General features: G+C 37.0%; 2 protein-coding genes and 1 long non-coding RNA gene across 4 annotated transcripts; all 3 read left to right on the top strand.

The window, feature by feature from the left end:
* The first annotated feature begins 797 nt into the window (after positions 1–797).
* Positions 798–8590, top strand: Mvl (solute carrier family member malvolio). 2 transcript variants are annotated; one of them, XM_089842525.1, is made up of 15 exons: positions 798–1330; positions 1741–1809; positions 1884–2011; positions 2845–2967; positions 3774–4000; positions 4060–4198; positions 5197–5511; positions 5585–5632; positions 6618–6656; positions 6737–6856; positions 6932–7155; positions 7230–7389; positions 7461–7511; positions 8156–8264; positions 8433–8590. In XM_089842525.1, exons 2-15 carry the CDS (start codon positions 1749–1751, stop codon positions 8465–8467), a joined length of 1779 nt encoding a protein of 592 aa, XP_089698651.1. In that variant the 5' UTR covers positions 798–1330; positions 1741–1748; the 3' UTR covers positions 8468–8590. The 2 variants fall into 2 exon arrangements, with proteins under 2 accessions (XP_089698651.1, XP_089698652.1); XM_089842526.1 differs by lacking the exon at positions 798–1330 and adding an exon at positions 1370–1669.
* A 1324-nt stretch (positions 8591–9914) lies between these two features.
* Positions 9915–11688, top strand: LOC149661124 (mite group 2 allergen Gly d 2.02-like). The gene is made up of 5 exons (XM_089843855.1): positions 9915–10144; positions 10276–10377; positions 10876–11054; positions 11149–11188; positions 11575–11688. Exons 1-5 carry the CDS (start codon positions 10054–10056, stop codon positions 11613–11615), a joined length of 453 nt encoding a protein of 150 aa, XP_089699981.1. The 5' UTR covers positions 9915–10053; the 3' UTR covers positions 11616–11688.
* Positions 11689–14176: 2488 nt separating this feature from the next.
* LOC149661123 (uncharacterized) lies at positions 14177–16185 on the top strand. The gene is made up of 3 exons (XR_016368790.1): positions 14177–14679; positions 14738–15507; positions 15565–16185. It is a non-coding gene; the product is annotated as an uncharacterized LOC149661123 (long non-coding RNA).
* The last annotated feature ends 2063 nt before the right edge of the window (positions 16186–18248 follow it).

Genomic DNA, 18248 nt, shown 5'->3' with positions numbered 1-18248 from the left:
TTGTTTTAATATAACTACCGAAGTATAACGAGAGGGTCTACAAAAAGAAGTGAGATCCTATGAAAAACATTAACATGTACAAAAATGGGCCAAGCCTCACTTCGTGCCCTCTCCGCCGTAAAACGTTCTGAGATCCCATGTAGAGCCAAGTCTGCCTTTTGTTCTCATTCAATCGCCAATTGAACAATTATGTTATAAATTAAGTCCTTTTCCTAATTAATAACCAATATTCTTTGACTCTATCATTATTATACATCTTTGTTCGTATCAAAAATATCGTGACTTGGCAAGCGCAGGTGTACATAAGGTTATGCATAACTCGCCTTATAAACTTGTAAATAGGCTTATGCATAACTCACCATATAATTTGTACGTAGGGTTGTGCATGACTCATCTTATAAACTTGTACATATCCCCTCGACCATAAACGATTTAGTGAATATCCCCTCGATTATTTTAAAATCGGCAACGATTTAGTGAATATCCCCTCGACTTCCTTTTAATATTACTTATCTGCGATTGCCAAGTCACGATATTTTTGATACGAACAAAGATGTATAATAATGATAGAGTCAAAGAATATTGGTTATTAATTAGGAAAAGGACTTAATTTATAACATAATTGTTCAATTGGCGATTGAATGAGAACAAAAGGCAGACTTGGCTCTACATGGGATCTCAGAACGTTTTACGGCGGAGAGGGCACGAAGTGAGGCTTGGCCCATTTTTGTACATGTTAATGTTTTTCATAGGATTAAAGCTTTCTACAAGTTGAAAAACCACGTGCTGGGATTGCGCCTTATATTTTAGCGCCACTTTTGACAGCTGCACCACAGCCCCTACACCAGCACTCGGGTTTGAAGTGACTAGTGACGTAATCTCCAATATGGTGGATTTTTATACGGACATGTGGTATGTTTGATAGTGATGGTAAAAATTTGATTTATCTCATACCCCCACCTTATCATTTCGATTAAGAAACACTTGTCAGTAAAGCCTCGTTGAAAATGTTTACCAAAGCCGTGGATTTTATTTTGAACCTTGGAATATTTGAGATTTTTTACATCGCCAAGGCTTAAAACTGTTTTTCTACTACTAGGCCTAAGTCAATAACAAACAGTCATTGACAGCCAGTGAGAGTGAATAAAAAACAGTGCTGACAGTGGAATTGCGAGACTGGTACAGGATCGTGTGACAATCGCATTTATATATATCATAATTAGAAAAATAAACTATACTTAACGTAAAATTTACAAATGTTATCGTTTTAAAATTATCATAAAATTAAGAATTAAAGCTGGTTTGTGATTTTGGCATTTATTCAAGAAAGGTAAGTTTAATTATGAATTAAATATCCATATGTTTAGGTATTAAGCTTACATTTACTACGTTAAATTGAGACTCAGTTAATAATTATAATTGGGAATTTGGGACTAGGATAACGCGTAATCTAGAGGTCAAACAGTCAAACTTAAACCTTTGTTAATCAGAGTTTAATCTGCAATCAAAAGTTTCGCTCTCTAAGTCACGTATTCCCCATAATTTGATACATTTTTTAATTATTATCATCTCACCTTTTGTGTAATAACTTTAATAAACCTCAAAATTGATAAGATAATGTAGATTGTAATCATCTTTTCCGGTAATTTATAATCCTTCCTATAAAAAGGTGTGGGCGAAACGAACACCTATCATTGCTGTATACAGAACCATTTAATTAGTAAATTAATTGTTTTATAGAGGAAAAAATGAACGTTAAAGTTGATACCCGAGACACCGTTGCAATTATACGGAGTACTAATAGTCAGGGTATGTTTTAAATTGTGGTGATGAATTATACGTTTAATTGGAAGTGATTTTTTTTATTGAATTTGGTTTTATAGACTCAGAATTAAGTTCTCCAACTTCCTCGCAAGGAAAAGAAACTGATAGACTTACAAAGTCTTCAAGCTCAGATGATTGCGCGACATATTTCGTTGAAAGAGTTCCTATTCCTCATCATAGTGAAACTGTAAGTGTAGCAGGGTTCATACAAACCTGGAAAACCGGGAAATATCAGAGAAATTGATTTTTGCGTCAAACGTCAGGGAAATAGATTTTTGCGTCAAACGTCAGGGAAAAATCAGGGAAATTTCAAATAAATAGTAAATATCAGGGAAATAGATTTTTGCGTCAAACGTCAGGGAAAAATCAGGGAAATTTCAAATAAATAGTAAATATCAGGGAAATTGATTTTTGCGTCAAACGTCAGGGAAAAATCAGGGAAATTTCAAATAAATAGTAAATATCAGGGAAATTGATTTTTGCGTCAAACGTCAGGGAAAAATCAGGGAAATTTCAAATAAATAGTAAATATCAGGGAAAAATCAGGGAAATTCAAATAAATAGTAAATATCAGGGAAATTTACGAGGATAGTGTACTTTTCGACCAATCCAGTTTATTTTCGATCGAGGTAGCTGAAGGAAAAATATTTTTCGCATAATTTAAAAATAATAATTTCCAGCCATAGAGATGACTCCAGCGGCACTCTCATTCCCTCTGAGGCTCTGAGTCCTCTCAAGGCCATGTTTGTAGTGTTATTAGCATACTCTATAAAATTAGGGGCTCTTACACCTGGAAATATCAGGGAAAAACCTATGAAAAAACCTGGAAATATCAGGGAAATTGATTTTCCACATTTTGTATGAACCCTGACAGAATCTTTTCTTCAAAGTTGTTTTTAATATAATTCTAATTAGTTAAATAGATACGGGAAATATTATTAAAAATACTTGAAATCATTTAATTTTAGGAACTGGAAGCTATAATATTTCTTAAGTTTTGTTATTGATTCCCAATTCCAGGGTTTTTTTAGTTGGCGTAAATTATGGGCATTCACTGGTCCCGGATTTTTAATGAGCATAGCTTATTTGGATCCGGGAAACATTGAATCAGATTTACAGTCTGGAACCGTCGCTCAATATAAGGTAATATAACTTAGAAACATTAAAAGGAAAAGTTCAGGTAACGTAACATTACTCCTCAAAAGAACGGCCTTTTTCAGAATAAAGAAGGAAAAATATTAAAATAAAATAAATGAACTCTTATTACAAAAGCATTTAATTAGTCTTAAAGGGACGGCAAAGAAGTCATCGGCGGGTGGGTAAAAATTATTTGAAATACGTCATAGACATCACGTGATGCCAAGATACAAAGACTCCTCATGGAGTGGAACTGGACATCTAGTCCTTGTTTTTCACGAGATTGCAGCGCCAATTCCATGAAGTGGTGGTTTTCGAAATAAAACGAACTAAGCTTCTTTGAACCACGCCTCTCCTTGGTCACGTGCCTCTGACGTATTTCAAATAATTTTTACCCACCCGCCGATGCCTTCTTTACAGTCCCTTTAAAAAACTTATTCACTCAGAGTCATTAAAAAATAAATGATCTCTTATTACAAAAACATTTAATTAGTCTTAAAAAATGAGGACTACTGCACTGCAATTGGTTTAGTGGCGTCTGCCAAATCGAACCTCTCACCCATACGAAGTTGTTTCAATTCTCCCAATCTTAAGAGTGGTAAGATGATGGTGGCGCAGTAGTCCAGGTTTTTAAGACCAATGAAATTCCAATTATTTTGTAATAAGAGATCATATTTATTTTTTCAAATATTTTTACTTTTATATTTAGAAAACGTTCGTTCTTTTAAGGTATAATGTTATGTTACCTGAACTTTTCCTTTAAAAAAATTTGGTTTTTTTAATAACATCACTTCCAATATAATTTTGTAAAGCTATTATGGGTACTCCTGAGTGCCACCGTCTTGGGTTTACTTATGCAAAGACTAGCAGCACGACTGGGTGTGGTTTCGGGAATGCATTTAGCCGAAGTTTGTTATAGACGTTACCCAAAAGTCCCTCGAATTTTGCTTTGGATTATGGTGGAAATTGCTATTATTGGTTCTGATATGCAGGAGGTTATTGGAACAGCTGTAGCCTTTTATTTGTTATCAAATAGAGCGTAAGTTATATAATGTGATGTAGCCTTGAAAATATTGAGTTCTTTTTCAATGGATTTAGGATTCCTTTATACGGAGGGGTTTTAATAACAATCGCGGACACTTTCACCTTTCTTTTCCTGGACAAATATGGTCTAAGGAAATTGGAAGCCTTTTTTGCCTTGCTTATCGGAATAATGGCTTTCACCTTTGGATACGAGGTAAAACCCCCGTAAATTTAATCACGACAATGAATCAATTGGGATAAGATAAGAAAATTTGTAGGAAATTCCTTTCAGAAGAAAAAGAGATATATAATATTATATATCTCTTGATAAACGTTTTAATAACATTAGGTAGTTGTTTTTTAAACAGTACCCCTGAGGGAAAGAATATACAGTGGTGTGCGAGTACTCGTTAAGTTCGAGTATCGAGCCGAGTACTTGACTCGATACTCGATAACAACGCATTGAGATACTCGAGAAAAATTCGAGTAGCTTTTTAACATTTTAAATACTCAACAAATACTCGAGTCCGAGGCTTACAACTATAGCAGACGATGAGCTCATGAGCATTTATTTTGAAAATCACCTGTTCAATGTTTAATTGATCACTAACAATGTTTTTGAACTAGTTAGATATTAGATAATTGAACATCTTCGTTATTTTCAAGAAATTTACAAAATTACTACTCGACAAGTCAATATTTGAGACTCGATAATTACTCGAAAGAACCAAAATTTGACCTATCTAAATACTCGATACTCGAAAGTATTTTTGATACTCGGCTCGATACTCGATAAGAAATTAGTTTTGATGCTCGGACTCGGCTCGAAACCGAAAAAACGGGACTCGCACACCACTGGAAAGGAATGAAAAGGCGAGTGCGAGTACTCGGACTCGGACTCGGATTCGGATTCGCAACATGTTTTCCCAGAAATTTGCGGGTACTCGGGAGTCCTCCGCAAGCCTAGTAACACTACTCGACGAGTCCATTTTTCCCCTAATTTTTGTCATGCTAGTCCATTTCTTCAGTAACATAGGTCACTCGATCACGCGTTAAGCATTAGTTACTAATTTTTAGTAATGAAAGGATTATTTTTAAATTAGACTCGGCAAAAAATTTTTGGGCTCGCATAGGACTCGATTAAACAATTTTTGACTTTTTTGAGTGTTTGTTTTATTAAATATATTTATAATATTTTTGGTTTTTCTTCAGTATGTCTATGTAGCTCCGGATCAAGTGGGAGTGATCCAAGGTTTATTTTATCCAGCCTGCGTTGGTTGCGATAATAAAGCCATTCTTCAAGCAGTAGGCATTGTTGGAGCGGTCATCATGCCTCATAACCTCTACTTACACTCGGCTTTAGTGAAATCCAGAGAAGTGGATCGCAACAAGAAAGAGGAAGTCAAAGAAGCCAACAAATACTTTTTCATCGAATCTTCCATAGCGCTTTTTATTTCACTCATCATAAATATCTTTGTGGTTGCCGTCTTTGCGCATGGACTATACGGAAAAACTAACTCATATGTCGTGAGTTTTCATCTTTTTTTCTATATTATTTGATATTATAATTGTGGGGTTAATTTACATATTCAATTTTAAGTACGACCTATGTAACTCAACTGGAAATAGCCATTTGGACGTATTGACGGTATGGGAATTTATTTAATTGATTATGGCACAAGTTTACAAGATATGATCCATAAGTATGACGCGACTTTGTATACTTCCTAATGCTAGAGACTTACTGAGAGCTAGACCCAATGAGATAGATAGTTACAATTCAAATTGGCTTACCGCGAAACACATTGCTTTTATCAAGCACGTTTATCAAAACGTGACAGCGCCACCTGTCAGCCTCTGGCGGAACTAATTACAACTTTTACTCGCTTATTTTCAATCAGAAACATCGTTATGATTTTTACTTCATCAAGGACTAGAGTTTTTATTATTTAACTCGCGTATTTTATTTAACACGTTTAAAAAACTATCTTGACAACTTTTTACGCAGATTATAGCAGCAGACAGTAATAAAAAAGTTCTTCAAGTGATTAATAGGTGGCGCCACCCGTATTTGATGAAGATTCATGCTCGACAAAAAGTGTATCGCGAAACGTCGATCTCGAGATTTCACGTTGTGACTCTAGGTTTAATATATATATATTCTATCTCATTGGCTAGACCTCGGTTTTGCAGTCCATCTTCTCCTATTTAGTCTGTACTAAGCCTTTGACAGCGCCCCAGTCACCAGGCGTCGCTTTACCTCGAATCTATGGCCTAAGTCACTTCATGACAAGCTCCAGTTTCTAAGTTACCAGTGACAAATTTATGGAACATATCTTATGAATTTATGATTACGATGAAACCCTGTTAAGTCAAATTGGTCTAAAACTAAAAAACTGTTTTTAAAAGAAATATTCACTTCATAAACCAAAAATAATTAATCTCACTATGAAATTATGTCGTATTTAATCATTTAAATACTTTATTTTAAAATACTTAGTCTTAATAACGTAGATTTAAAACGATTGAATCTAATAGACGAAGGCCAAGGCTTAAAAGTGGTTTTACTGTAGTATCACTAAGCTATTGTAAGTTGAAATTAATTGACTCTGTTAATGTATATTTCGATATAGAACACTACTGAACTCTTTGAAGCCGATATCTACAAAGCTGTAAGATTTAATTCCTTTAATATTAATCAATTAATGAATAATAATATTTAATAAAATAATAATAATGAAATTTATTTTAGGGTATCTTCTTAGGCTGCCAATTTGGTATGGCAGCCATGTACATTTGGGCCATTGGAATACTCGCTGCTGGTCAAAGCTCCACAATGACCGGTACCTATTCGGGACAATTTGTCATGGAAGTATGTGCTATTAAATTTTATATAAATATTTTCAGTGTGTAATTACTAATTATATTTAACTAAATAATATTTTAGGGCTTCTTAAATCTTCACTGGGCTCGCTGGAAGAGAGTTTTATTAACTCGAACGATTGCTATTTGTCCTACATTGCTCGTGGCTATTTTCAAGGACATTACCGATTTATCTGGAATGAACGATTTATTAAACGCCTTAATGAGTCTACAGTTACCCTTCGCTCTTATCCCTACGCTGACTTTTACGTCATCCGCCAGTGTTATGGGGGATTTCAAGAATGGACTGTATGTTTAATAACAGATGGCGCTTTTAAGACTTATGTTATTAAATTTAATTTAATTACTTAATACAAATACAGCGTGACGCAAATTTTAACATCAGTCCTTGGAGTTGGAGTGATTGGAATTAATTTATATTTCGTCAACGATTTTGTCACGAATAATTTCCCGTCTCATTGGGCTGTGTATTTAGGATTGGCCCTGTTCATTTGTTTCTACGTAGTCTTTTTACTGTTTTTGGTAAGAATCTTACAGTTAAAAACTTAAAATCAATCGTTATTCGTTAATTTTAATTAATATTTTACTTTCAGATTGGATTTTTGTTAGTAAGCCTAGGATTTACGTGGCTAACGAACCTTAGGGTAACATTTTTAAAACTCTCCCTAATTAAACAGGGTTCATACAAACCTGGAAAACGGGGAAAAATCAGGGAACTAAATAGTTGACAAAAACCTCAGGGAAATTTAGAATCTTAAGTAAAATTCAGGGAAATTTGCGTCAAACAGGGGCCGAGTAATTAAGCAAAATGTTCATAAACATCCCCTCTATAGGATTAACATTACACTATACTTTGGAGGCTCATAACTCTGGTTCTACTAGAGATAACGGGATGTCCTTTTAGTATGTTATAGTCCTATTTGCCCCCCATACAACCATACTAAGAACTTAGGGCTACGACAAACAGGAACCGAGTAATTAATAAAAATGTTCATAAACATACCCCCTCCATAGGATTAACATTACACTAAACTTTGGAGGCTCATAACTCTGGTTCTACTAGAGATACGGGGATGTCCTTTGATTATGTAATAGTCCTATTTGCCCCCCCCCCTCCATCGTTAACATTTGCTCCATATGATACTCCATATAGGAGAAACACCTGGAAAATTCAGGGAAGTATGTGGGGGGAAGAACCTGGAAATCTCAGTCAGGGAAATTTGTTTTCCAAAAGTTGTATGAACCCTGATTAAAATACATAATCATCTAAGTATTTGTTTTTTATTAGTTCGTGGGTCATTACTTTGAGCAACCGTACGATATTCATGAGGTGGAAAGTACTAAGTCACCAACCTCTTCCCCTCCTCGAGTTGCCGCAGTTAATAATCTTCTCACCGGTGAGGCTCGGTTATGAGATTTGTTTCGTTGTTAGATTACGGTCCTGAATCTTGTCCCATATTTTTGTTCCATCGAAGCTTTAAGCAATATGTGCAATGTTTTATTATTATTAGCTTTTGTTTTCTTCTCCAAATATTATTATTTTTACTTCGGCATCCTTTTTACAGATGATAGTCTGGAGGATAATTCTTTTCAAACCTAACCTAGGAACAAAAATCTCATTATTATTATACCAAAACTATACGCGGTTGTATAAATATATATATATATAGGACTTTTATTAATTTAAATAATAAAGTATATATTTTATAAATCAAAAATAAAATTGTGTTTTATTTTCAAAAATGTGTTTAATAAAGGTATTAGAGATATTTAACATCTTTAGAAGATTAAAAGGGATGGGTCCTACGCCTACCACGGCTGTCCTCATCCTTCAAGGTTACTTAAATGGATGGAGATGTGTCTCCATGACATTCAAGGTTACATAGTTCCATCATGGATAAAGAATGTGCGTGAGGAAATTTGTTTTCACGCTATAGGATCGGCAACTCCCTATATCGAACGACAGCTTATTCTGTATATACTCTGTTACAACATCGGTTGTCAGCACGCGCAAAGCTAGGTCTCTATGTAATCTAGCCTTGCGCGTGCTGGCAAGAGACAAAAACTTCAGGATCTTCAGGATTTAAAATATACGCGAGTTTTTTTAGATCGAGTGCACGGACCTCTAGGCCTTAGTTTCAAATACGTGTAGTAGGCTGTAGGCAATTTTACATGTATTTGTAGAGGCACTCGAGCTATAAAACTCGCGTATATTTTAAATCCTGAAGATCCTGAAGTTTTTCGTTTCTTGACAGCACGTACAAAGCTACGTTACATAAAGACCTAGTTTTACGCGTGCTGACAACCGATGTTGTAACAGAGTATATACAGAATAAGCTGTCGTTCGAGATAGGGAGTTGCCGATCCTATAGCGTGAAAACAAATTTCAACCTCACGCGCATTCTTTATCCATGGTTCCATACTGATTTTGAGGATTTAAAATCTGGAGACTTAAATCCTGAAAATCAGTATTCCTTTCGTCTCTTGTCAGCACGCACAAATCTAAGTTACATAGAGACCTATCTTTGCGCGTGCTGACAACCGATGTTGTAACAGCTGAGTATATACAGAATAAGCTGTCGTTCGAGATAGGGAGTTGCCTATCCTATACGTGAAAACAAATTTCCTCACGCGCATTCTTTATACATGTCAAAACTATAGACTATACCATTAACTACTAGCAGAGAAACCAACACACAGGCGGGAGGCCGCCTTCTATGGTTATTTCCGTCGCGTCAAGTCTCAACGCCAGACGGAGACCGAGTGGTAGACTAGCCGACACGCACTGCCTCTAGTGGTGCATCTTGACGCGAGGGAAATAACCAAAGAAGGCGGCCCCGCCCCTGTGGTGCTAGCTTCTCTCCTGGAATTAATGGAATAGTCTATTAAAGACTTTGTACCTCAAGCAAGTACTTTTCTTCATAGGAAACCGGTTATTTGGTGGCTATATTCTTCTGGGTACCCACGAAGCACGTGACCAGCGCGTGATATATTTCGACACTGGAGGGACGGACTTGAGGGGCGATCCGGATGGCAGAACACTGACGCTCATGCTCAGTTTTTTCCCTCCCTCCACCGCGCCAATCTTCAAACTATTATAATACTAGTACTCTCCTGGAAAATATCTTGTATTCGTAACGAGGAATTTGAGGAAAGTATTTGTTGAAGTTGGTTGTCCGGAATATCATGGGTCTCTTAGCTTACGTAATATGTTTCTCTTTGATTTCCATTTTGGCTTTGTCTAATGGAAAATCAGTGAAATTCGAAATATGCGGAGGTGATTGTTAATTCTCAATTTCGTAAATTACTTAACCAATTTATGAAACAAAGGCACTAAAATGATAGGAATTTAACGCGGTAAATCTTAATCTTCTTGTTTTGAATTTTTCATTATTTTTGAAATAATAGGAGCTTCTGACGTGAAAGAATTACACGTAACTCCTTGCGATAGTGAACCGTGCAAAATTGCCAGAGGCACTCGCCTTCGAATTCAAGCCAATTTTACAGCGGGTAAGATATAAAGTTTAGCCAAGAAGCGATATCTACTTTACTAGGGAGAAGGTATAAGATGCCTAAGTATTCGCGCGCCATAGTCCCAGTCTCCCTTTCAAAATACAATACAATGGAGGACGCAAAAGGAGGCCGGGCTATTTCGCCTCTCCTCAGTCGGAAAATATGTAATTTTAGACATTCGCGTCGCGCTGACGTGAGTTTTCAAAGAACCAATGAGATGCTGGTTGTAATTTAGAGGCGGACATTAACTCCGGACCTACGTTTGGACTGGAGATAAAGCTAGAAATGTGGCGAATTTATATCTTCTCCCTAGAAAACTAGATATCGCTTTTTGGTTTAGCATACATAGTTACTATTGGAAAACAACGTGTTGTGGGAATGATTTAGTTATCACAATTAATACGGGAAGCTAAAGCCAATGCGATAGGTTGTGTAGCGTTTAGTTTAGTTTCAAAATGCAAACAATTCAAAATCTGTGAATGCGGATCGTTTTAGAAAAAGATGCCACTAAAATTCGTCACGAAGTTGGCGCCAATTTAGAAGGTGGATTGCGCGTTACATTCCCGGCTCTTAAAAGAGACGCTTGTAAAAGTGGAAATATTACTTGTCCAGTAAAAACGGGTGACTTTCAACAATATAGCGTTGACTTGAATATTTTGCCATTTTTCCCAACGGTAAGTGCACCCGTACTTAAAATGCTTGGAGGAAAACTTTCCTTTCGTTAAAAATAACCGGAATTAAGTAAATTGCTGTATTTATATTATCTAGGTTAAAGGGAACGCTACTTTCAAACTTATAACTGATCAAGGTTAGTATCGGAGCCTCCGAAATGAACTAGGCCCATGCATGTCAAATTTTATGTGGGGAAATATCCATTTTGTTAAGGAAAATATTTTCACCATATATGTGTACGAGATGACGCTTTTATTACCGTTGTGACAGGGGTCTTCCTTAAATTATCGTTGATATTTTACGGTAATATAAGCGCACCCAAGCGTAAAACAACGGCGAACTAAATTGGTTAAAAAAATATTCTCGCTTCGCGAATCGCGACACGCATGGGCCTAGTTCATTTCGGAGGCTCCGTTAGTATAGAATCGTAACACTCTATGCCCCAAGGCAGGGAGTGGTTTTTATAAGGGTTTGTTTTCTTCAAAGTCTTACGAAATATTAATAAACATTTTTCTATTTTAGGTCTTTTAATGTGTTTGGTCGCTCCTGTCATTGTGGTTTAAATTTGTTTTTATAAGTTGCGTTGTAATTGACATTTAAAATGTTTTATCATTAAATTTAATGCTTATTTTAAAATTATTCTCAATTATTTTCAATCTTACTACCATCTTTGGTCGTTCTAATTGAAGAAGGAAGAAATATTCCGGTTTTTTAAGACATAATTATGAGACGCGAGGCAATTAATTTTTATCAGAAATTTCAAGGTAAATCTATAAATGTACTTTGTTTTTCTCTCATCCTGCGGCTTCACGCGCTACCCGTCCAATAGACCATTTTGGAAATTACGTACAGAGAAATAACAAACACGCGTATCTCACATTTTAAGTTAAAATCAAAGGAGTCGGCTTTTAACATGGCCGTCAATGAGAGAAACCCCGTTTTTTAATTTTACACGGAATTTTAATTCCGGTAAAATTTAAGAAAGGGCCCAAACGCCTGTCCCTGTCTCTGTGCCGGACGCGTACACAATACGGAGAGAAAGTACACGATTTGGAGAGAGAGAAGCTCGGAGAGAAACGAATGTAGATACTAGATAGCCTGGTATATAAGTGGGAGGGGGCGTCTCGCCCGGAGAGGAGAGAGAGGAAAGAAAGGTAGTTTAAATTTCGCGGGCTTTTTGAGTGAAGGAAAGATGATAATTTTCGCGCACTTTGAGCACATGATACATCAAACTATGCTGGATGGTTAGGTTCGGTTAGTTTCATGCATATTAATTGAAATGTGACGTTATTAGAAATTAAGGGGATACACGATTTTGTTTCAGAAATGTTTTTTAGTTGTGCGATAAGGCCTAGCCCTTGGGCCATCTTGTTGGACCTAATTCTGAAAGTATTGGTGCAAATCTATTGAAATTTTAACAAGATGTAGGCCAACAAAATAAGTTTTTTTTTTGAGTGCAAAGTTTCAAAAGTTTTTCTTTCATTTTTTTTTGTAAGAAATTAAAACGTACAGTAGCCTTATTTAAAAAGTTTGCTCTTGAAACGGTGGAAATAATGTATTTTCTTCGCTTTCACTGGTTCGAATCTCTTGAAACAATACATGGTTTTACATAGGAAAACAAGATGGCCCAATGGTTGGGCTTATAATAGTAGCCACATCGTACCGTACTTAACAAGCGTACTGAAAATATGTATGAATAGCCCCTCTGTTCTAAAATGATTACATATATATCTAGGTGGATTTTGTGGGGAGAGCTAGACTTTTAATTTTGAATGAAGAATTTTACTTCGCGAATAATCTATCTCTAATTGCGCCTTGCACCTCGCGTTGCTACCAAAACATGCAGTAGCAGTTATAAAGACGTCAGAATTATGAGGCGTGACGGAGTACCCAAGCCCGTCCCACAAAATGCGTAGAAATTGCAGTTGGCGATATGGGGGAAGGGGCACAATGATTCCAATTGCCCGTATGCATTAGTTAGATCCTGTAAAGGAACTAGCGTTTCTTTTATCCCTTTTAGAATGTTTCAGGACTGAAACAGCCTCGATCTCACGAGAGAGAGAGGGATTTTGGGGTTACTTAAGTAAAATACGTTCCCCCCCCCCAATGCCTGCCTATACGAAACGAGCGCCAGTGCCTAGTAGGCTAGCTGCGATGAGCGTTGTTTTTAGGCATCGTTAGTCTTTCATCGTAAGAGGCTTTAGTATTTTTAATACAACAAAGAATTCTCTCTGAGCAAATATAAACAAATAAACAGTATATTAAACCTAGAGCCATTTCAGTGCAGCTCTGACAGTATGTAGAAATATTAAGTGGTCATTGACCAGTTTTTTAATTAAAACCCTTGGGCTCTACTGGTCAAATGACTAGTATAAAAATTTTCCTGTACTGAACTGAACTTCCACTTCTGAACGTGCACACAGGGGCGTCGGAAGTGTTTTGAAGTTGGGGGGGGGGCTCGGGCTCCGATGAAGACCAAGGAGGATGTATGGGATGACGCCCCAAACCTGCTACGGAGCTGTTTCTTAGACATTGTTCTGTTCCAGGCGCTAGGAACGTTTCGAATTTAGGGGGGTACAATCTAAACATGGATTTGTGTGCCCCCTCCCAAAAGACAAGAAAAATGTCGAAAAATACATAGAACACGGTTGAAACATTGTACTTTAATCACAATGAAATGGTGAATTATTATGATTTTCCAAAAATCGGTGTCCGATAGGTGTTTTTGTGGAAAGTTTTCTGCACATGAAATTTTATTCAATCTTATCAATCCTCTCTGGATATGTTTAGATAATTGCTAAGTGATTTAGTTTTTTTCAAGTCATTGTTGCCCGTAGTCAGGGCACAAACACTTTAAGAGAACTTTTAATATGAAAAACATGATTCCCATTGTAAAATTATAGGATTTTATAGGACCAGGAGTTCATAATAACCCCCCGATAGGACTCATAAGTAATAAGACCTGAAGTGTGTGGATGATTCTATTTCAGTGTGAATGTAAGATTCCTGAAAGTGCGTTACATCGTGCACCTTGATCTAATTGAATACTGAAGGGCTCACGCAGAAGGCAAAAAGGCTAATAATTAAAAAACCATAAACAAAAAAGACTTAAAAGTGACTGAAAACGGAGCCTCCGGGATGAACTAGGCCCATGCGTGTGGCGAAGCGAGAATATTTTTTTAACTAATTTAGTTCGCCGTGTTTTCCCGTTTGGGGGCGCTGATACGACCGAAAAATAAACAAAGTTCAACCCCGTGACCCTGTCGACTGCTTAAGTATTTGGGCCAAGGTCGCGGATTGTAAGCATACGTTTTTATAACTCTTACTGAATTATTTAAATTGAAATAATTTAGTTTGTTGTCATCAATACCATCTAACCGAAAGATTCAGTAAAAAGTGAATAGGGAATCGGCACCAAGGGGCGCGCGAAGCTGGTTACCATGGAAACCAAACTTGTTAGTTTCCGGTAAAATGACGGCGGCCATCTTGAAGGGCAATGTAAATAATTTTAACGCAGAATCGCGGCTGTTTCTCGGATTTTTATTATTTCTGATCAATTTCAACTATGGAATATGACGGAAAATTATCGAATTACACCCTATCACTTGAAAAAACTGCTAAAGAAAGGTACTTAAACAAAATAAACGGGATAAACTGTGATGATCCATATCGCTTCCGAAATCAGCCTGGTTGCAAGGCTTAGAAAACCTCCAAATGTTCCCAGCAATTGAATATCCAGATTTGATTCATTATTTGATTTTCACTAAAAGTGCCTATACATTGGACGACTTTAAAGCGTACAAAGGATTAGACGCTTATAAATTAATGGGAAAAGGATGGGTTAGAGACGTTATGGTTAGAATCTATGATGTAAACCGAGACAGTCACCATAACGAGCAAGATTCTTAAACCTCGGTTTTAACCATTTAAGCCATCCGCATCTTCTTTTTTTCGATAGTTCTAAGGTTTTCTTTCCTTGATTACAAATTATTTTCGGAACTCTAAACCCTTTACTTTTCGTTTTACATCCCGAAATGCAACAATAATTAACCATTTTTCTATAATTTGGGCCTTTTACCGATTTTCTACTTGTTTTGTCTATCTTTTCACTTCCAAGATGGCGCTTGCATCCACAATCTCAAAATACAGTTTCGCGCCCTTTTTTCATGACGTCACTAACTGCTTGGTGCTGATTCCCTATAGCCCCAAAAACATTTACGTTAATTTTAGGATGAAACTTTTCTCTATCATAAAAATTTTATGACTGACCCCTAAAATATCAACGATAATTTAAGGAAGACCCCTGTCACAACGGAAAAATAAGCGCCATCTATGGTGAAAATATTTTTCCTAACAAACTGGATATTTCCCCACATAAAATTTGACATGCATGGGCCTAGTTCATCCTGGAGGCTCCGCTGAAAATTACCAAATGAAGCTATTTGAAAGAGTCAGGTAAGAAGAGGGGTTTTTCACTGAAAACCGATTTTTATAATTAAAGATATTTTAAAGGTCTGTGAACTTAATCTGTGAGCTTTGACATTTCAAATGAAAAATCTCAGGCGAAATTAAATTGAAGTGCAGCTCAGAATTCAAAGTAATTGCTATCATTTCAAATAAAATCTCCAAAAATTCTTTAAATTTAATTATGTCAAAATGGAAGGCAAAAATCTCCTGAGCGAGCGAAGCGAGCTCAGCGATTTTATTATCTGACCAAATGAGATGTCGCTAATTCTGCGTTTCAAACGTCATACAGCTGGGATTATAAATAATTATTCCAAAATATCCAAAATATTGGAAGATTAGTGAAATTATAGGATAAAATGGGATACCTTCAAAAATATTCTCACTTCAGTATCATTTTGGCGCCCTTTCTGACCTATTTAGGCGCCCTAGTAGAATTTTAGGGGGGTAAAATGTACCCTTGTACCCCCCGTTCCTACGCCACTGGTTCTGTGAATCAGTGTATTCATACATCTAACATTAACGGCACGAATTACGCGATAACGATGTCAATGTGTAACTAAACCAACATGTATAAAGGCCCGTTCAGACGACACTCTTTTTCTCGCTACGCTCGCTGTGCTGAGCTCATCAGATTTTCTGGCTTCACCAGCCTTTAGAAAATTCACTGTTCACACGGACAAAATTTTCTCACTGATGACCTCGGTGAGGAAATTTTGTCCGTGTGAACAGTGAATTTTCTAAAGGCTGGTGAAACCAGAAAATCTGATGAGCTCAGCACAGCGAGCGTAGCGAGAAAAATAGTGTCGTCTGAACCGGCCTTTACGGTCTAACGGATTTTGACAATTTGACTTATAGCGAATTCCACTGACTGCTCTCGGAGCGCTCCCATGGAGCAATAAATATAGGAGACCCTGATTTAGCAAAAACAGTCTTTAACGAAGCCGAGAGCTACTTCTCCCATTTATATGGCTCCATGGGAGCGCTCCGCGAGCAGTCAGTGGAAATCGCTATATGGGAGGCTACAGGCTAGTTCCAGTTTTCAGGGGATATACACCGGGGATGAGACATGAGACTGTAAAGGCCCGTTCAGACGACACTATTTTTCTCGCTACGCTCGCTGTGCTGAGCTCATCAGATTTTCTGGCTTCACCAGCCTCTATAAAATTCACTGTTCACACGGACAAAATTTTCTCACTGTTGACATGCTGTTGACCTCGGTGAGGAAATTTTGTCCGTGTGAACAGTGAATTTTCTAAAGGCTGGTGAAGCCAGAAAATCTGATGAGCTCAGCACAGCGAGCGTAGCGAGAAAAATAGTGTCGTCTGAACCGGAATTTAAGGGGATATTAACCTGGAATGAGACTATGCATAAGGTATTTCTCAAGGGGTGAGACTACTATTAAAGAAATTCAGAAAGTATAGCTAAAATATGTTTTACAATTTTTTGTAATGCAGTATGTCTTAAAATATAGAAATTTTTTATTTTTAATCTAAAATTTAATACCTAAATGAATACAAACTAAGAAAATTAAAAACCAAATGTGAGGGGGCTGCTGCGCCCCCTCACATTTCGTTATAGCAGGGGCTTGAGCCCTCCCTGCCCCCCCCGGTTCCGACGCCACTGCGTGCACAGGCTTGTTAGTGATCCTCGGGACCAGTGATCCCTCATGTTGGAATTATTAAACTGGTCCTTGGGACCAGTGACCCTTGCATTAACTATTTTTTACTGGCCCCATTATAAAATTTCTAAATTGGTGAGAATAAGAAGCGCGTAAAGACACAAAAGTAAAGAAGCTGAAAGTTCTAATTGATTTTGAATTTTTCCCTGTAGGAAAAAGTAGCGTATCAAAATCAAAAACTTTTATTTCTTATTACAATTTTGCGACTAGTTGAAACTAAATATCAATCAACTTGTCTAATGATATTTGAAGTTCTTCATCCTTTTCAGAACTATCCTTATCCTTATTGCGTTTTACATAATTTCGGTGGCTACATCAGTAAGCTAGAGTACGAGAGCTCCCTTAGGATCAAAATCCTGTAATGTGACTATTACCATACACTACTGCCATGAGTTAATAATATGTTAGCTCCCTATAAGTTACTCAGGCAATTCATTTTTATACTCCAGCGTTTTCTCCCTCGCCGCCATCGTCCCAATTATATGCGACGCTCTGCGGCCGCCACGTGAACAGGGCCGGAAATAAGAAAGATTTATTATAGGACATGTGTCCAGTGACCTCCCTATTTGACTGGAAAATTTATAGGACATTTTCCACTGGAAAAAGCTAAAATAGTGTCGCATCTCCATCGTCAAGCTCTCAAAACTCCGGAAAACTTATTGGTCAAAATGTCCAGTGACCCCCTTAGTTTTTAAAAAAATTATGGGACATTTTAAAATTTTTTATTTCCGGCCCTGCACGTGAACGACAATCTTATTTACTCTTCTTTCCGGTTTTTCCCCGGAAGCGCGTGTTGTGGAAGCTAGCCAATGTTATCGGAGCTATTTAAGTAGCCGAATATTTCGCTCAGTAGCCTTGGTTAAGAAAGCAGTTAAGAGATCAATGGATTGGATAGGCTCCGGTTTGAAGATTATCGACAGACTACGCCGCCATATTGATTTTTTGCATTTTTATCCGACCAATAGGAGAGCAGATTCAGACCATTCCCGGCGTTTTTAAAATCTTAAACAAAACGTGGACTCTGGAAATGAAGTCGTAAGCCTCGGTCTTA

The sequence above is a fragment of the Phalangium opilio genome, unplaced genomic scaffold, assembly GCF_054372755.1.
Source record: "Phalangium opilio isolate 3A_F unplaced genomic scaffold, DU_Popi_V2 ptg000070l_1, whole genome shotgun sequence".
Taxonomy (NCBI): Eukaryota; Metazoa; Arthropoda; class Arachnida; order Opiliones; family Phalangiidae; genus Phalangium; species Phalangium opilio.
This window is presented reverse-complemented; position numbering and strand designations above follow the sequence as displayed.